Source organism: Pan troglodytes, chromosome 15 (genome assembly GCF_028858775.2).
Source record: "Pan troglodytes isolate AG18354 chromosome 15, NHGRI_mPanTro3-v2.0_pri, whole genome shotgun sequence".
Lineage (NCBI taxonomy): Eukaryota > Metazoa > Chordata > Mammalia > Primates > Hominidae > Pan > Pan troglodytes.
The window spans coordinates 89,871,885-89,890,481 of record NC_072413.2 but is presented as its reverse complement, the minus strand read 5'-3'; the positions used below and the strand labels follow the sequence as shown (position 1 = coordinate 89,890,481).

The following is an 18,597-nucleotide window of genomic DNA, read 5'->3' as shown; positions in this document are numbered from 1 at the left end:
GGTAGAGTGACCCTGGAGGACCTGAGTTCAAATTCTAGCTCTGCCATTTACTATTTTTCTTGACCAAGTCACTCCCTGAGTCTCAGTTTCATCCTTTATTAAAAAAATCAACCAGCCAACCAACCAACCAACCACCCTCATAGAGTGGTCAAAAATTAAATAAGTTGGCACAGCCCAGAGGGTGGCCCAGCTCCAGGCTGGTTCCAGGCTGGCTGGAAGCTGCTGCTTCCCATGTCCCAGGGAGGATCCAAGGTAGGCGGGCCACTGAGAGACAAATATTCCTGCCTACCCCACAACACTCTGGACTTCTCTCTTTCAAGGAGGTTTTTTTTGGACACAGTGGAGTTTTAGTCATTACATGTTAATTTATCTTCCCTAAGTGTAGGTGTAAGAGACTTTTGGCTTCTTGAGAAGCTTACATCCATGCCGATTTGGCCAAGATTTTCAGTTGACTCATTTTGCCCCAAATGGCCAACTTGTCCTCCATGTTCTCCATGATGCACACCCTCCTGAAGACTTGGTGTGACCCCAGGATATATAGGCTTTCTAGAGCAGACTGGCCCAGGATAACAGGGTGATGGAGAGAGTCTGTTTCTGCACCTTCCTACTTAACCCCTTTCTGCACTTCTCCATTTCCGCAGGCACTGTTATCCTCACTGTGTTATCACGGCTGGGGTGGCCTCTCCGTGTAGCCCCAGACCCCTCCTAGCCTTGTCTCTCAGGGATTTGCTAAGCTGAGCTGTTCCTGGAAACCATGGTGGGTTCTCATGTGGAGGAGTGAAAGTGGCCTAATACATGCTCCCTGCCAGAAACTGGGCTTGTATTTCAGCTTTCCACTGGAGGGTGGAGCCACAGCCCTAAGCAAAGTCTGGGAATTGCAGACCCAAAGATAAACCGAGTAGGGTCTGTTACAGCCCCTCCCTGCCCAGTGGGAGTTGGGAGTGGGTGCTATGCTCTCCATCTGCCCTGGAGCTAACCCTGCTTGGGTGCTTGCCCCAACCTCAGGGCTCCCCAGCTCCGCTGATCCCTCAGCACAGTTACTCAGGGAGACGTTACAGTGTCGTGTTTCTAAGTGTAGGATCTAGAGGCTGGGTTCAAGTCCCAGCTTTCCTCCTTACTGGTTATCTGTGAACTTGGTCAAGTCAGCTAACCTCTGTAAGCCTCAGTTTTTCTTCTGTAAAATATGGAGAGTGATAGCACCTCCTTCATGGGGTTGAGGTGAGAATTAAATAAGAGGAGGCATGTAAAGCATTTAACCCACTGCTTGGCATATAGGGAGCCTCAGGGATTGACAGACATCACTACTACTCTACTGAAAGTACGAGTGGAATCTACAAACTTGGAAATAAAATAGGACACTCAGTTATGATGGGCTGGAGCCAGAGACCCGGGGCTCTACAAGGCTTCTAGGGGAGGTGGGGAGGCACAAGCAAATCAGATATTACCTGAGCACACGTGACTTTTCAAATCAGCATCCTAATTCTGCTGGCTGATAACCCATCACCTGAGGACCCCTGAGAGAGACAGGAAGGAGTTTTTCCTTCTGGGATGTGAGAGGCACAAGGCGTGTAACACCCGGAATTATCTGATGGTGGAGAGGCAGCTTCTTTTGCGTTGACACCCTCTCTGGGTGACTCCAGCCACCAGTGGTCTGTGAGTGAGAGAGTAATCCGAGGACATGTCACATGGGGAAACTAGTGAAAGCAAGTTTTTGGGAAACAACAAATGCAAGAACAACATGTTTTCTTTGGCATGCTTATCGAATGAGGCTCAAACAGGGGCTCTGTTGCCAAACTCTGTGTGTGATGAAGAGTTGGCTTTTCTGGAACGTCTGCTTCTGCATCTGCATCAACCGCCATAGCCCATGCGGATGAGTTGTAAATCACATGGACAGGGGCTCCCCTCCACGTCAGGCTGGCTGGAAGCTGCTGCTTCCATTGTCCCAGGGAGGATCCGAGGTAGGCGGGCCACAAAGAGAAAAATTATATCCCTGCCCATCCCTCACCACTCCGGAGTTTTCTCTTTCAGGCAGTTTTTTTTGTTTGTTTCTGTTTTTGTGTTCGTTTGTGTTTTTTTTTTTTTTTTACACAGTGAAGTTTTAATATAATTAAAATCCTGGCCTTTTGGATATGTCCCTTAATTGTGACTTTAGGAACAATATTGTTCCTGAAGTTGGGGAAAGAGGTGATTGGAGGGGAGTTGGCATTGCGAAAGTTGCCCCTTCAGAGGGCCCTCTAGGGCCAGGGAATGTTTTTTTGGGAAACCGCCAGAAAATCCCAGTGGGCAAAGAAATCTCAGCCCCTTGGGCAGGTCAGAGGTGGAGGGTGGATTCCCCTACATGGTGAAATAGGTTTATAAAGAATGGAAGGTGCAGCTGAATGAGAGGCAGATGTTGGAAGCTCGATGGAGGTGGATTTCAGCTCCATGTAGGAAATAATTTTCTGACAATTACAGCTGTACAAATATCAATGGTTATCCTCAGTAGGTAGTGAGCTCTCCATTGCTAGAAGTGCTGGAGAAGTGAATTGACAGCTTCTTGGCAGTAAAGCCATTGTATGTATCAAGACAGTGTGAGAGTTGGAGTAGATGGCCACTAAGCTCCCATCCCCATGTAGACTGGGATTACAAACAGCAGGTGTGACTTGTCACCCCAGATATGGACGAGTGCAGCTTCTCTGAGTTCCTCTGCCAACATGAGTGTGTGAACCAGCCCGGCACGTACTTCTGCTCCTGCCCTCCAGGCTACATCCTGCTGGATGACAACCGAAGCTGCCAAGGTAAGGCTGTCCGGAGGGGCCTGGCTGGGGTGTATGTGTGAGGTGGAGCTGCTTCAGGGGCTCATCTGGATGTCCTCACCTGGGGAATCATGTGCAGCTTTGGGAAGGTGGCAGGGGTGGGGGTGTGAGTGGGTGCTGGTGGCTCTCATAGTGGCAGCTCTGGGCAGGATGCCTGGCCTGGTGTCTTCCCTCCCTGTAACCCGTCCTTTGGCCAGGATATTGGCCACTTAAACTTCTGTAATGAACTCTGCAGATGCAGACGGCAGCCTCTAAGCGTGGCTTTCTGCCTCCCCAGGCAGATCTCTGAGGCTCCTCTGAGAACTGCTCCAGAGCTAAGCAGGACTTTTATGGCCTGGCCAGAGCCGGGGCTTTCTTACGTGGCCTGGAGGGCAGTTTGGTTAGCCTTTCTCCAAGTGATCTCCTAGAGCATGGTTGCCAGGGAGACCTCATGCACCTGACTGCTCTGTTCCTGGAAGGGCTGGGACCCCAGACTGTAAAAGGGGTGGGCCTTCTCCTGTTTGCCTGCTTAGCCTGGGTTCCAGCCCCATGCTCCACCCACTGAGGGGTCATTGCAGAAGCAACTGACCCATTCTCAGCCTCCTTGAACCTGCCTTATCCCATTGCCAAGCAAGAATTCTCCGTAGTAGTGCCAGGCAATAGAAATATCATGTGAGCTACAGATGTGAGCCATCTATGTAATTTTACATTTTCTATTAGCCACATTAAAAGCAGAAAAAAATGGGTAAAATTACTTTTACTAGTATATTTTCTTTTCTTTCTTTCTTTTTTTTCTTTTTCTTTTTCTTTTTTTTTTTTGTGACAGAGTCTCACTCTGTTGCCCAGGCTGGAGTGCAGTGGTGTGATCTTGGCTTACTGCAGCCTCTGCCTCCCAGGTTCAAGCAATTCTCCTGCCTCAGCCTCCCAAGTAACTGGAACTACAGGCACATGCCACCATGCCGGGCTAATTTTTGTATTTTGTATTTTTAGTACAGGCGCATGCCACCATGCCAGGCTAATTTCTGTATTTTTGTATTTTACCATGTTGGCCAGGCTGGTCTTGAACTCCTGTTTTTACTACTATGTTTTCTTTAATGCAGTATATCCAAAATATTATTTCAGCATGTTTTCAATATAAAAATTATTGATGAGATGTTTTACATTCTTTTTTTAAATTAAAAAAATTATATATATATATAAATATGTATAAAATGTATATAAATAAAATTAAGAGATAAGACCTTGCTTTGTTGCCCAGGCCGGTCTTGAACTCCTGGCTTCAAGTGATCCTCCTGCCTCAGCCTCCCAATGTACAGGGATTACAGACGTAAGCCACTGTGCTTGGCTCACATTATTTCTTGGTACTAAGTCATCAAAATCTGGTGTGTATTTTCCACTTACAGCACATCTCAATTTGGATCAGCCACGTTCCAAGTACTCAGTAGCCACATATGGCCTGTGGCTGCCATATTGGATAGTACAGCTCTGTAGTAAGATCCAGCCTACCCCACCCCCGCGTGTCTGGCCTGGCCAATAATGCCCTGCCTCCGCTTCTTGTCTCCCCTGCATTTCAGACATCAACGAATGTGAGCACAGGAACCACACGTGCAACCTGCAGCAGACGTGCTACAATTTACAAGGGGGCTTCAAATGCATCGACCCCATCCGCTGTGAGGAGCCTTATCTGAGGATCAGTGATAAGTAAGTCACGGTGTCCCCCTGGGGAATAGAAACCTGATGAGGGCCTGGCTCAGGAGGTTGGCGGTGTGGTGTGAAAGAGAGTGCACCAGCCAGGAAGTCAGGGGACCTGGCCTACTACCTACGTCATGTGCTCATGCGTGTATGTGTGTGTGTGTGTGTGTGTGTGTAGAATAGAACAGAGTAGAATAGACAGAACAGACTGGAATAGAAAATATCAGAGTACATTGCACATAGCAAGAGTCAATATTGTTTTTTGAAACCTATCTTTTAGTTTTGTGTGCTACTGGTTTGCAGTGCAAAGTGTGTTACTGTAGGTTGTCAAAAAGTTTGCAAAACATTCCATTCCAAGTTATAGGGTCTGAAACACATCCCTACATACAAGAAAGAACTATTTTTCAAAATGTTTGACCACAACACACAGTAAGAAACACATGCAAGGCTGGGCACAGTGGCTCATGACTGTAATCGCAGCACTTTGGGAGGCTGAGGTGGGTGGATTGCCTGAGCTCAAGAGTTTGAGAGCAGCCTGGCCAACATGGTGAAACCCCATCTCTACTAAAAATACCAAAAAAATTAGCTGGGCCTGGTGGCACGGGCCTGTAGTCCCAGCTACTCAGGAGGCTGAGGCATGAGAATCGCTTGAACCTGGGAGGAGGAGGGTACAATGAGCTGAGATCGTGCCACTGCAGTCCAGTCTGGGTGACAGAGTGAGACTCTGTCTCAAAACACACACACACACACACACACACACACGCACACTCACACAGAGTTCTCTATCACTCCGCTACTCATGCCAGAGCTATGCAAAGATTCTCTAGAAAGCTAACCAAGCCGAGAGTTGAGTCAGGGTTCTAGAATCTCCTCTTCCCTCTAATGACTTTGTTCTGGATACACGGGGTCTTTCAGAGGTTGGCTTCTAAATGTAACACTCATAGGACTCACCTGGTGATCTCATTAAAGTGTGATTCAGTGGGTTTGGGGTGGGGCCCAAGATTCCGCCTTTCTGGCAAGCTCCCAGGTGAAATGAATGCTTCCGATCTCCCTGGACTGCTCCGTGAATATTGAGGTGCTGGAGAGTTGAGTATTGAGGTGCTGGAGAGTTGAGTATTGAGGTGCTGGAGAGTTCTCTCGTTGGTGCTAATCAAGTTTCTGACGTCATCTTGGTCAACATTTTACTAAATCACCAGATGGCAAATATTAGAGTTGAGGAGAGAATTAAAGTGAAGACAACTTCCAAAAGGTGAATGCAGTAGGACAGTGGCTTTCTGTTCCTGGCATAGTAGGAGTTCCTTTTCCTTCTTTTTTATCCCTTTTTTAAACCATCTCAGTTCCTCCTTGGCCTCCTATCTTCCAAATGTTCACACATTGACTTCCCTTGAGCAACACCAAACCCCCGCATGGGAGATGAAAGGATGAATCAGACACACCCATCCTGCCCTCTCGGAATACAGCCTCTAAGAGAGGAATTCATGGCTTACCAGTGGTACCCACTTTGATAACAAATTGGCAAAAGAGAGGATAACGCCGGGACAGGCGGGTCCTTTAGAGACATCTTCACTTGTTGCTAAGAGCTGTGCTACTAAGCAACCCTTTAGAACAGGGCTCTTTGACCCCCGATGTAAGGCCTGTTTGTGGCAGAGCAGAGCTCCAGGCTGCTCTTCCCAGCTTCTATTCCTGGTTCTCTCTGGGTTTTTCCAGGCCACCCCTGCCTGTGGCTGGGGAGCTGACCCATTTCAGCTCGCAGCACTGAGCTGGAGTTACTGGTGGAGTCTCTGGCATGACGCTGACAATGCTCCGTGACTCCCTCGCTCCAGGCTCCAGTCCAGTCAGACTCCGGCAGCCCCTTCCAGCTCCTTGTCCAGTTCAGGTGTCCTGTGCTCCTGCCAGTCTGAACAGGACTTGCTCATGCCTTTACCGGTGCCCAGGAATGGCCAGCCTCCCTTCTTGTGTGCACATACTTCCGGCCATATGGAAGGCATTCCTTTCATTTCCACATAGCCAGACCTGCCCCATCTTTCAGATTTCAGCTCAGATGCCACCTCTCCCAGCTGTTTGTGGTCCTCTTCAGCTGGGAGCCATCACTCCCTCCTCCAAACTTCTTTTAGGAAACAATGATTTTCTATGCCGCACATGATACTTTATTGTGGCCATTTTGGCACTAGAGACATTTTGACTTGGCTATTTTGATGCAGCCTTAAAAAAATGAAACTTGCTCTGCCACCCAGGCTGGAGCGCAGTGGTGCAATCACAGCTCATTGAAGCCTCAACCTTTTGGGCTCAAACAATCGTCCTGCCTCAGCCTTTTAAGTAGCTAGGACTATGGGTGTGTGCCAGTGCTCCTGGCATATATATATATTTGGTAAAGCCAGAGGTCTTGAACTCCTGGGCTCAAGTCATCCTCCTGCCTCAGCCTTTCAAAGTGCTGGGATTATAGGCATGAGACACCATACTCTGCTCAGAATGAATGGAAATTTATAAAAAGGAAGAGTAGGCTGGATGGTTTAGATGGAGGAGTCCAAAGGCCTCTCTGAAAAATGACACTTGGGCTGGAATGGGAAAATGAGTTGACTTTAACTAAATAGAGAGTGGAAGATCAGGAGGAACAGCATGTGCAAAGGCGAGAAGGCAAGAGTGCATTGAAGGCACTGGAGATGGTTGGATGTGGACTCTCTTTTGGAAGTAGAACCAACAGGTTTTGTGGATAGACTGGAAGTTAGTGGCAGAAACACAGCAAGGTTGACTCCTAGCGTTGGCCACCACCGCACGTCTCAACAGACATCTTCATCCTATTGTGAACCCTGGCCCCTAGGTGGAGTCTCAGGGCAGGGTCAGAGACAGAGGAAGGGGGTGTTAGGGGTGAATCAAGGGGTGTCTATAACAGGCATTCTTTGGTAGTAAAAGTCAGTGATTTTATATTAGGGCACTCTGTTAATAGTTGCTTTGTATTAGAGATATTTGTGTCTGTGGTTTATTTCTCCTATTAGAAAGTAAACTATCTGAGGTCAGGATCTTATTATTCATTGAATTTCCAAAATGTCCAATGTCACATCTTGTACATAGTTCTAACTCTTGCTTATCAATTATCGAATGACAAGATTTGATTATATTCGATTCAGTAACATTCCATGCAGACTGGGCTGAGCACAATAGAGAATGTACAAGGATCCCCAAGACCTGTTAATCCAGTTTCTTACTTTAAAAATTTCTTTCTTTCTTCCTTTTTTTTTTTTTGTTTTGTTTTTCTGAGACAGGGTCTTGCTCTGCCGCCCAGGCTGGAGTGGCATATTTGGCCTACGTGGCAAATGTAAAGTATCTTGGAGAATGTTCTAATGTTCTGAAAACCAGAGATCTAAGGTTTATATTCTATTTAGTAGCCAGAATGTCTGGTTGGTGAGAAAAGTCCATTCTCTAGGAAACAGAGCTCGCCTACATGCTGGAGAGATTTTAGACTCAAGCCAGGAGCAGAGACATTCTACAGTTATGGCATTTGGATGCTAAAAATGGGGTGGCCTCATTTTCAGTGTTTTAAGAGAGGAAGTAGGCACAGCCAGCACCTGGAATGGATTTCTTGAGTTCTCACGTGATTTCCCTTTCCACAGCCGCTGTATGTGTCCTGCTGAGAACCCTGGCTGCAGAGACCAGCCCTTTACCATCTTGTACCGGGACATGGACGTGGTGTCAGGACGCTCCGTTCCCGCTGACATCTTCCAAATGCAAGCCACGACCCGCTACCCTGGGGCCTATTACATTTTCCAGATCAAATCTGGGAATGAGGGCAGAGAATTTTACATGCGGGTAAGAGGGAGTGGGGAGTGGGGACGCCATCTGTAACAGTGGCCTTGTGCTGTCTCTCCTAGGAACATACTGTATGCAAGCAGATAAGAATGGGGCTAGGGGGACAGGTATGCAGAGAGAAGAGTGGAGGGTGTGGTTCAAGGTCCTGGTTTCCACCACTTTCTGTGTAGTCTTGCAAAAGATGCTTCTCCTCCTGAGCCTCAGGATCCTCATCTGTGAAATGGGAAGTTAGGCCAAGATGCAATCTTAGGTCTCTTTTCTCCTAATATTCTGTTGGAGAGGCATTCACGTCTCCATTTTTCCACCAACCCATGTGACAAGTATTTCTTAACTACCTCCTATGCAGGCCAGGCATGGTGGCTGATGCCTGTAATCCCAGCACTTTGAGAGGCCAAGGTGGACAGATTGTCTGAGCTCAGGAGCTCAAGACCAGCTTGGGCAACATGGCAAAACTCTGTCTCTACAAAAAAAAAAGTTAGCCGGTCATGGTGGCAGGCAACTGTAGTCTCAGCTACCTGGGGCGGTGTGGCGGGGAGGTGGTGTGAGATGGGAGGATTGCTTGAGCCCAGGAGGTCGAAGTTGCAGTGAGCTGAGATCACACCACTGTACTCCAATCTGGGCAACAGAGCGAGACCCCATCTCTGAAAAACAATAAAAACTTGATGACTTAAGGCAAAGGAAATTTATTCTCTCATAGTTCTGGAAGCCAGGAGTCTGAAATCAGTTTCACTGAGCTGAAATCCAGGTGTCAGCAGGGCCGTGCTCCCTCTGGAGGCTCTAGAGGAGAATCCGTTCCATATCTCTTCCAGCTTCCGGGGGCCGCCAGCACTTCTTGACTGTGGCTGCATCACTCCAATATCTGCCTCTGTGGTCACGCTGCCTCCTCTTCCTCCTCTGTGTGTATCAAATCTCCCTTTGTCTCCTTCTTATATTGACACCTGCGAGTAGATTTAGGGCCCATTCAAACAATCCAGATAATCTCTCTGTCCAGATTCTTAATCACATCTGCAAAAAACCCTTTTCCTTATAACGGAACGGGTTCCAAGGATTTAGGACTTGCATCTTTTTGGGGGCTACTATCCAGCATACTGCACCCAGGAATCTGCATTTCTAACAGATGCTGCTGTGATCTTCCAGGGTCACTGTGGGGAGCCATATTGAAAAGGTCCATGGGCGTTTATATGCTTTCATTAGAGACTGGGCCCTATGAAGTCATGGGCCACAAGGCAGGAAGACAGAAATCTTCCGGATAAGGCTGGCTTTCCGAGGGTCCATGCTGTCTGAAGCTGCGGGACCCTCCCCGGGAAACCACTCAGTCATTCTAATGTGAGCTCTGGAGCCATGTCTTCTACAGTTTAACAATTTCACAATTGTGTGATGTGACCTAACCTCTCTGGACCTCTAGATGAGTGTTGACTTTAGGATTAGATGAGATTATCCACTTAGTGCCCTATCTGGAATACTGTTTTTATCAAAGAAGTGGAGTTTGGTGGTGGGGGTGAAACAGTCAATTACTTTTTCTTTTTCTCACGCTGTTGGATCAAACCTGTGAGCACCTGGGTTACATCTCACGTCAATTCCCTAGGATTCACAGGCATGTTCCATTTCTGTTGGATTGTCTCATTCTCTCACGTCAAAAGTCTGTACTAGTTTAACTGGAAACTTCAACCTCTCTGTCTCTTACCCACTGTGAAGTTTCTCCCTGTCTCCTAGTTCAGAGCAGGCAAGGGGTGTGGTTGGCCTCTGCCCTGTCCTCTTGTCACCCTCCCGGTAATGGTAGTGCTGGCCCTGGCTCCTCCAGGGCTGGCGGGGGAGGAGCAGGTGGTAGAAAGGGTAAGGCTGGAAGAGTGAGGCTCCTCCCCGATTGTAGCCATTGTAACCAGGCATTGGTGTTCCCTCAGGAGCAGAGACCCCAAAGCTGTTGCTCTCACAGGATGCTTTTGTGGGTCTTTTGGAGATTTGCCTGAGGACTTCACACTGACCAGTCCCTGATATGGGCAGTAGGGCTTGTGGTTGGTCACCTGCTACTCCAAACCTCTCAGCCCCTAATTCTGGGGCTATGTCTCATACAGATGTTCCATGGTGGTAGTGAGGTGGAGGGTATCACTGCATCCTGGCAGCAGATCTTACACAAGGGCCTTTCAGGATGTCAACATCAGCTCCTTGCATTCCCCGTTCCTCTCTATGGTGTGGGGCAGCTCAGGGCTCACATCTCCAGACTTCTCCTGGAGACAGTCTGGTACCACTTTCTGCATCCTTGAACTTCAGGGGCCTGCATCTCTGAACAGTTTTTTTTTTTTTTTTTTTTTTTGGAAACCCCTCTTGATTGAGATGGAGGCTGGTAAGTGTGTTTAATAAAATATATGTAGAGTTGGGCACAGGGGCTCATGCCTGTAATCCCAGCTACTCTGGAGGCTGAAGTGGGAGGATCCCTGGAGCCCGGGAGTTCAAGTCCAGCCTGGGCAACATAGTGAGACCCTGTCTCTACAAAAAAAGATTAAAAAATTAGCCAGGTGTGGTGGCATGACCTGTAACCACAGCTACTCTGGAGGCTGAGATGAGAAGATAACTTGAATCCAGGAGTTCAAGGCTGCAGTGAGCTGTGATTGCACCACTGCACTCCAGCCTGGGTGGCAGAGCGAGACCCTGTCTCTAAAAACAAAAACAAACAAACAAAAAAGTATGTATGTAGGTTGGAGGGGGTGACAGAATGAGGGAAACATCTGGCTTTGGATCACAGCTTTGTAAGTCCTGTATAACCCCAATAACTCCACACACAGCATCAGCAGCAAGCTGTGTATAGTGCCTGTATGTGCCAGACACTATTCTAAGTGCTTTCTATACAGTAACCCTTTAATCTTCACAAGAATCCTATGATATAGGATGGTTTTATCGTCCAGATTTTACAGATGAGAGCACTGAGGCACAGGGCTAAGCAACCTGCCCGACTAGTCTCACAACTAATAAGCACCAGGGCAGGATTTGAACCTAAGCAGCCTGGCACCAAAAATCTGTGCTGTTATACTTTTCTTTAGAATGGGGAGGTATGCTTTACCTACTCTTCCAGCTTTGGGGTCTCAGATGAAATGGAGATCACAAGAAAAGTCTAACATCCGGTTACAATAGAAAGTATTCAATAAATAGCAATTATGATTGTATAGATACTGTTGTGGCCACTGCTACTGTTGCTGCTACTGTTGCAAGGAGGCTGTGAGCTGCTGGGCCATGGAGAGCTTGGGAATGCTACCCAGGGGACTGGAGCATCGTGTGGGAGGTGGGGCTGGATGGCCATCCAGGCTCTCACACCCTGAGATTCATTGATTTGATTATAACCACATGGGAGGAGCTTCATCTCACCCCGCAGGCAAACCACACACACTCGCATGCACACACGCACACACTTATGCCCACATGCGTACGTGTACACACACACACAAGCCCATTCATAAGCCTTATTGGCTGCCTGTCTCTCACTGAGCCCTAGAAAGAGGACTGATGATTGGCTTTGGCCAGGTGGCTTGGGGATCATAATTAGGGCCAGAAGAAGGAGCAAGGTCATGGGGTTCAGACTGTGCCAAAGTGCACTTACTCCATGACACACGTGGATCAAGTGACAGGGCCCATGGAAGCTGGCCTGCTACAGCGTGGCTGCTTGCCACAGGTCAGACCATGCCATCCCACAAGTTGATTAGAATAAACCTGAGTGTGTTTGGGATCAGGGCCAAGAAGACACACAGCTGGTGGGCTGTTGGCAGCCGACTCCCAGCGTGGTCAAGTCCACTGGCGTTCAGTCATTCGTGTGCATTCTTCCGTTACCAGCGTGCATTCAGCACCACTGCATATGAGGCTTCAAGTCAGGCACTGAGCGTTGAGAAACAAACAGGATGTGGTCTCTGCCCTGGAGGAACCCACACACACCTTAGCGGAGAGGGGGAAAACAACCTAGCAAACACAACACAAAGTGGCGATTCTCAAGTCAAGTCAAGACCCATGGGATGGTGAGTAAATGGAGAGGTACAGAGACCTTATCAGAGAGTGTAGTGGTTAGAAGCATGATTTTTGGAGCCATAAAGTCCAGTACCATGCAGTAGTTTGGTGGCCTTATGTAGTATCCCTAACCTACTTACAGCATAGGGTTGTGAAGATTAATTAAGAGGTGTAGGAAAGGTTGTAGCCAGATGCCTGGCATCATAACCACCACCGTCATCACTGTCGCCACCATCCTCCTCCTCCTCATCTTTTCGCACCACCAAGCCTACTAATGCCCACGGGCTCTCAGGGGTTTATTTCATTAATGCCCTGGCTCTGCCCTAAAAGCCGAATGTGGAGGTGGCTGTCCTCAGCTCTTGTGGCAGGTACTTGAGCTCTTCCAGGTGCTTCTGGGTAGGGTGGACCCAGGTGGAGGCCGGACTCACCAGCTTCTGCAGTTACTTCCAAATGGGAGAGTCTAGGATTTCAAATGGGATAGTTGAGGATTCTTTCGTACTCAGGAGACATTTACCAGGAGAGCCCAAAGGAACAACTTGGAAGTTTGCACTTGCCCCCTTCTCCCTTCCAGACCTTGGGCTCTGCAGATCTCCCTCTGGAGGGCTGTCCCCAGCTCAGGGTTCTCAACTCTTCGTCTTTGTTCACGCAGTGAAAGCTGGTGAGATATTTGTATATGTAAAGGCTGCAGGCATTTCCTTGTGTGGCTTTACCCTCTGAAGCCCTGGCCCAGGGCTCCGGTTTCGTAAGGGCTGACAAGGAAGTCCAAGAGATCTTCTGCGTGAGGAGGTGCCAATAACGTGGATGCTGACGGGAACAGGAGGAACCAGTGCCAAGAGGAAATTGTGTGGCTGTCAGGCTGCCGATAGCCTCATGGATAGGGGAGGTCCCAGCGCCTGGCCTGCACCTGTCTGCCAGCCCCACCCTTGTCTTACTTGTGGTGGGTCTTGGGGATGTTCAGAGCTTTATGGGGCGCCCTCCTTTTATGGAGACAGATAAAACATCTAGTGTAGCTTTAAACCAGCTAGGTTCCTTTATTTTGCAGAGACTGTTGCTTTCAGCTTCTGGGCACAGGGCTGGGCTCTGCAGTGTATGGGAAGTGATTGTCCAGCCCATCCCTTTTCTTCTTCACGCTGTTTCCTCTAACAGTGCCAATATCTGTCCCTTGCACTGACCGTGAGCATCTCTCATTAGGTGGGTGCTAGGAAGAAGTGAAACACACATCAGCCTCTTCTGATACCTGCTGTGCAGTGAAAAAAGCCTGGGGCTTGGGGTCAGAAATACCTGAATGGAAGCCCTTGGCTCTGCCCAAGACTAGCTGGGTAACCCTAAGCAATTATTTAACCTCATGGGACCTTAGTTTGCTTACTTATAAAACGGGGAAGTAATGAGTCATACCTTTCATACAGCATTTAGACAAGGACAGCCAGGGCCCCCCCACCTGGGTCCTGTGCTTTTAGATCAATATTTCTCAATACTTAATGTGCACACAAAGCCCTGGGGATTGTGTTAAGCTACAGATTCTGGCTCAGTAGATCCTAGCCCTGAGATTCTGCATTTATAAGAAGCTCCCTGGTGATGCCCATGCTGCTGGTCCAGGGACCACACTTTGAGTGGCAAGGCCTTTCAGGGTTTTATGAGAATTTTTTTTTTTTTTTTTAGCTGGAGTCTCGCCGTTGTCCAGGGTGGAGTATAGTGGTGCGATCTCTATTCACTGCAACGTCTGCCCCCCAGGTTCAAGCAATTCTTGTGCCTCAGCCTCCCAAGTAGCTGGGATTACAGGCACCTGCCAACATGCCCTGCTAATTTTTCTAGTTTTAGTAGAAACGGGGTTTCACCATATCGGCCAGGCTGGTCTCCAACTCCTGGCCTCAAGTGATCCGCCCACCTCGGCCTCCCAAATGCTGGGATTACAGTTGTGAGCCATGGTGCCTGGCCATTTTATGAGGATTAAATAAGCAGATGTACATAAACATGGTTAGAAGAGTGCCTCACACTTGATGGGTGCTCAGTTGATGTCATTCCTCTCTGCCTTCCTCCTTGAAAGTTTTAGAAAAAGACTCAGTGGAGGAGAGAGTTCACGTGAAATTGTTAGGACCACAGTGATCAGGTTACAGAATGGTGAAGCTGGAGATGACTCTAGGGTGTCTAGAGGGGGGTTCTTAAATTCCACCTTTCCCAGGCATCACCTAAAAATATACTGACATAGAAAATCTTGGAATGGGCCCCTGGAATTGTTAGTTTAAAAAAAAAGTTCCAGTAGCTTTTGATGCCTTTTTTTTTTTTTTTTTTTTAATTACTGATCTGGTCCAAACCCTCATTTTATTTTTCCTCAAAAACGTTTTTTAAAACTTTTATTCCACTTTCAAGGGTACATGTGCATGTTGGTTGTATAGATAAATTACTGTGTCATAGGAGTTTGGTGTACATATGATGTCATCACCCAGGTAATAAGCATAGTACCCAGTAGGTAGTTTTTCGATCCCCTCCCTCCTCCTGCCTCCCACCCTGAAGCAGGCCCTGGTGCCTGTTGTTCCCTTCTTTGTGTCCATGTGTACTCAATGCCAAACCCTCATTTGAGATATGAACCCCAGAGGGGTGAAGTGACAGCCCTAAGCCATGTAGAAGTTTCAATCAATGATTCGTTCATCATTCAATATATATTTTCTGAACACCTTCTGTGTTCAAGGCACCATGCTGGGTTCTAGGGGGACTCAGTGGTGAAAAGCCTGACCCCAGTACCTGTTCTTACAGAACTCATAGCCTAGTGGGAGCCTAGATATCAGACATGGATCAGGTAGACAGTGTGGACAATCATACATGGTCATAAATGCTTTCCATCCTATACAAAGTAAAGGCTGCAGCGGCAGAGGTCGCAGGGGGACCTGACTTAGATTGGGGAAACAGAGAAGGCTCCTCTTAGGAAGTGACCTTTCAGATGAGACCTGAAGGGTTTGCAGAAAAGAACCAGGTGGAGTGTGGGCAAAGCCAGGGAAAGAGCATGGCACAGTTGAGGCACCGAGGGGGTGCCAGTTTGACTGACGGAGGCAAGGGAGCGCCCAGGTGGGGCTGCAGGGCCACCATGCAGGCCTTTTCTCACTGGTGTCCCCCGGTTCTGTCCATAGCAAACGGGCCCCATCAGTGCCACCCTGGTGATGACACGCCCCATCAAAGGGCCCCGGGAAATCCAGCTGGACTTGGAAATGATCACTGTCAACACTGTCATCAACTTCAGAGGCAGCTCCGTGATCCGACTGCGGATATATGTGTCGCAGTACCCATTCTGAGCCTCGGGCTGGAGCCTCCGACGCTGCCTCTCATTGGCACCAAGGGACAGGAGAAGAGAGGAAATAACAGAGAGAGTGAGAGCGACACAGACGTTAGGCATTTCCTGCTGAACGTTTCCCCGAAGAGTCAGCCCCGACTTCCTGACTCTCACCTGTACTATTGCAGACCTGTCACCCTGCAGGACTTGCCACCCCCAGTTCCTAAGACGCAGTTATCAAAAAGTATTATCATTGCTCCCCTGATAGAAGATTGTTGGTGAATTTTCAAGGCCTTCAGTTTATTTCCACTGTTTTCAAAGAAAATAGATTAGGTTTGCGGGGGTCTGAGTCTATGTTCAAAGACTGTGAACAGCTTGCTGTCACTTGTTCACCTCTTCCACTCCTTCTCTCACTGTGTTACTGCTTTGCAAAGACCCGGGAGCTGGCGGGGAACCCTGGGAGTAGCTAGTTTGCTTTTTGCGTACACAGAGAAGGCTATGTAAACAAACCACAGCAGGATCGAAGGGTTTTTAGAGAATGTGTTTCAAAACCATGCCTGGTATTTTTCAACCATAAAAGAAGTTTCAGTTGTCCTTAAATTTGTATAATGGTTTAATTCTGTCTTGTTCATTTTGAGTATTTTTAAAAAATATGTCGTAGAATTCCTTCAAAAGGCCTTCAGACACATGCTATGTTCTGTCTTCCCAAACCCAGTCTCCTCTCCATTTTAGCCCAATGTTTTCTTTGAGGACCCCTTAATCTTGCTTTCTTTAGAATTTTTACCCAATTGGATTGGAAGGCAGAGGTCTCCAAACTGATTAAATATTTGAAGAGAGCTTGTGTTTGGTTCATTTTGACATCATAGACGAGTCAGCCTTTGGGGTTCTAGTTCTGCTTAAACCTGTTTATTGTGCGCTGGCTTAGAAAGCTCTCCAGAGAGCTAGGGCATTATCTGTGACTCTGGCAAATTGATGGGAGGGGGGCGGTGGGGCAGAGAAATAGGGGTGGTGGGGAAGTTAGGGGGAGGCATCATCCCTGAGTCCTGTTTCATCTGATTAGAAAACAACCAACAATCCTTCTCTTACGTAGATTATTTCTGGTGCTCCTGCAGAACAGGAATGTATTCAAGTTATTTTAAACCAGTGGCCCTCAACCCTGGCTGCATAGACGGATAACCAGTAGAACTTTGGAGGAAAGACTGATTCCCCGGGACATGCCCCCAGACACTCTGATGTCATTGGGCTTAGGTAGGGCCCGGCCATCAGGATTTCTGAAAACTTGACTACGTAGCCAGAGTTGAGAACGTATTGTTATAAACCCTAGAAAGAGAGGTGGACAGATGGGGCTGGAGCCCTAGCTGCCTTGCCCTCAATGTCTTTTCTGCTCATTGTAGGATTCATTATTCTTTTCCTGGTCAGGGCCTCTGGACATCCTTCAAGTCTTAGAACCCTGTGCAGGGGCCAAGAGAGTCAACATTGCAAGTCACAGGAGAACAGGTTGGGATGGCTGTCTTTATGTCCCATCCCAGGAATCAACCCAAGGCTTCAGGAAAAAAGTACACTCCCTGGTAGCTGAGGTGGAGTCTACAGATCCATCTGAGGGTGCCCCCATCCTACCTGTTGGTGAGGTATTCATTAAGGACCCCCACAGTGCCTATCAGGAGTTGTGCCCTGGACCCCTAGTCTTAGTAGGCATTCCACAGATCCTTGTGATATGGACAGGAGACAGGGAAATACTGGGTAGAAGAGGGTGGTTCCCTGGCAAAGGCCCCACCCTCAAGCCTGGGTACCCATGGCCCTAAATGAGGACAGGCATTCCTGTTTTCATCCCTAAAAAGTTGCCTTTTGGCCTGCCATGTCCCCTATCCTGTACCCATATAAACCCTGAACCCCAGGCTCCAGGCTCCAGAAGCAGATGGGGAGACAAGAAGATGAGCAGACATGAATGGCAGAAAAGCACGGCAAAGAAGGAGAGAAGAGAAGGAACATTGGGAGGAATTCGACTGGAGACGATCTGAAAACTGGCCACTGAATGGCCAAACTCCAGGGGAAGATCATCTTCCCACTCCATCCCCTGTCCAGCTCCCCATCCATCCTACTTAGAGCCACCTCCACCACTCAATAAAACCCCTGCATTCATCCTGCAAATCCATGTGTGACCTGATTCTTCCGGGATGCTGGACAAGAGCTCGGGATACAGGAAACTGTCACACTGGCCCTCTGCCCTGGCAAAAAGGGAGAGGGTCCACTAAGCTGGTTAACGCTTAAGCTGTCCACGGATGGCAAGGCTGAAAGATTGCACTGTTTCAGTGCCTACTCGGGCTTTGGAAGTCACAGACACCGACCCCGGGATGCTGTCATGGGGCTGGGGCCCAAAAGTGCTCACCCTGGTTCCTGCACCTGCCTGTCTGCGTGCTCCCCTTCCCATAAGGGGTTTTAGCTTGGGGTGGCTGAAGAGAGAGCCACACCCCTGTTGCACATCCTGTGAGGGGGCCAGGGAATTCTCCTGTTCCACTTAGTAGTATCTTAGGCCTTCAGTGGAGGGAAACAGCATGTTCCACTCCCTGTAGCATCCAAGAAGCTGCAAGTCCTCCCTCCTCACCCCAAGAGCATTTCTCACACCCACACCACACACCTCACTTTGCTGTTGGCTGTGGTTATTTTTTTCTCTAACTAAGCACATCTAAACCATGCCTAGTTGTGGTTCTTCAGTCAGGGTCAAGTGGTGTTAGCAATCACACCAGCAACAAATGGCTCAGGATGCTCTGGTTTCAAAGCTTATAAAACAGAGGGTGATTCCCTTGGGACTCACTCAGCTCGGCTCCGAAAAGCAAAGGCCAGAAGGCAGCAGTGAGCCTGGGTCCCTGCTGTGTAGGGAGACTCAGGGGCTGGGAAGAAAGGTGGAATCAGAAATGCTGAAGGTTTACGTGAGCTTTGCACCGAGCACCTGCGAACCACTGCCTCTGGGCTCAACAGAACACAGGGGTAAGTTTCCATGAACTTCTCAAAAAGAAAACTGGGAAGCTTTCTGTCTTGATGATTTCAGGACCCACTGGTTTCAGAGGTGCCACATTTGGA

The 18,597-nt window shown here is 48.4% G+C and overlaps 2 protein-coding genes across 7 annotated transcripts in view; both read left to right on the top strand.

Moving 5' to 3' along the window:
* Nucleotides 1–16,355, top strand: part of FBLN5 (fibulin 5) — a 79,003-nt gene extending 62,648 nt beyond the window's left edge. For 4 of the 6 annotated variants that reach the window (XM_054665795.2, XM_063793084.1, XM_001146061.8 and 1 more), the window contains 4 exons: nt 2,655–2,777; nt 4,349–4,475; nt 8,075–8,270; nt 15,380–16,355. In XM_054665795.2, coding sequence (XP_054521770.1) covers nt 2,655–2,777; nt 4,349–4,475; nt 8,075–8,270; nt 15,380–15,541 — 608 coding nt within the window. In that variant the 3' untranslated portion in view covers nt 15,542–16,355. Of the gene's footprint in view, nt 1–2,654; nt 2,778–4,348; nt 4,476–8,074; nt 8,271–12,089; nt 12,269–15,379 lie in introns of all 6 variants that reach the window. The other 2 variants (XM_024348867.2, XM_024348866.3) reach the window with 1 other exon arrangement.
* A 1,874-nt stretch (nt 16,356–18,229) lies between these two features.
* Nucleotides 18,230–18,597, top strand: part of TC2N (tandem C2 domains, nuclear) — an 89,866-nt gene continuing 89,498 nt past the window's right edge. Inside the window, exon 1 of the mRNA XM_001145068.8 lies at nt 18,230–18,504. The gene's annotated coding sequence lies outside the window, so the exon portion shown is untranslated. The remainder of the gene's footprint in view (nt 18,505–18,597) is intronic.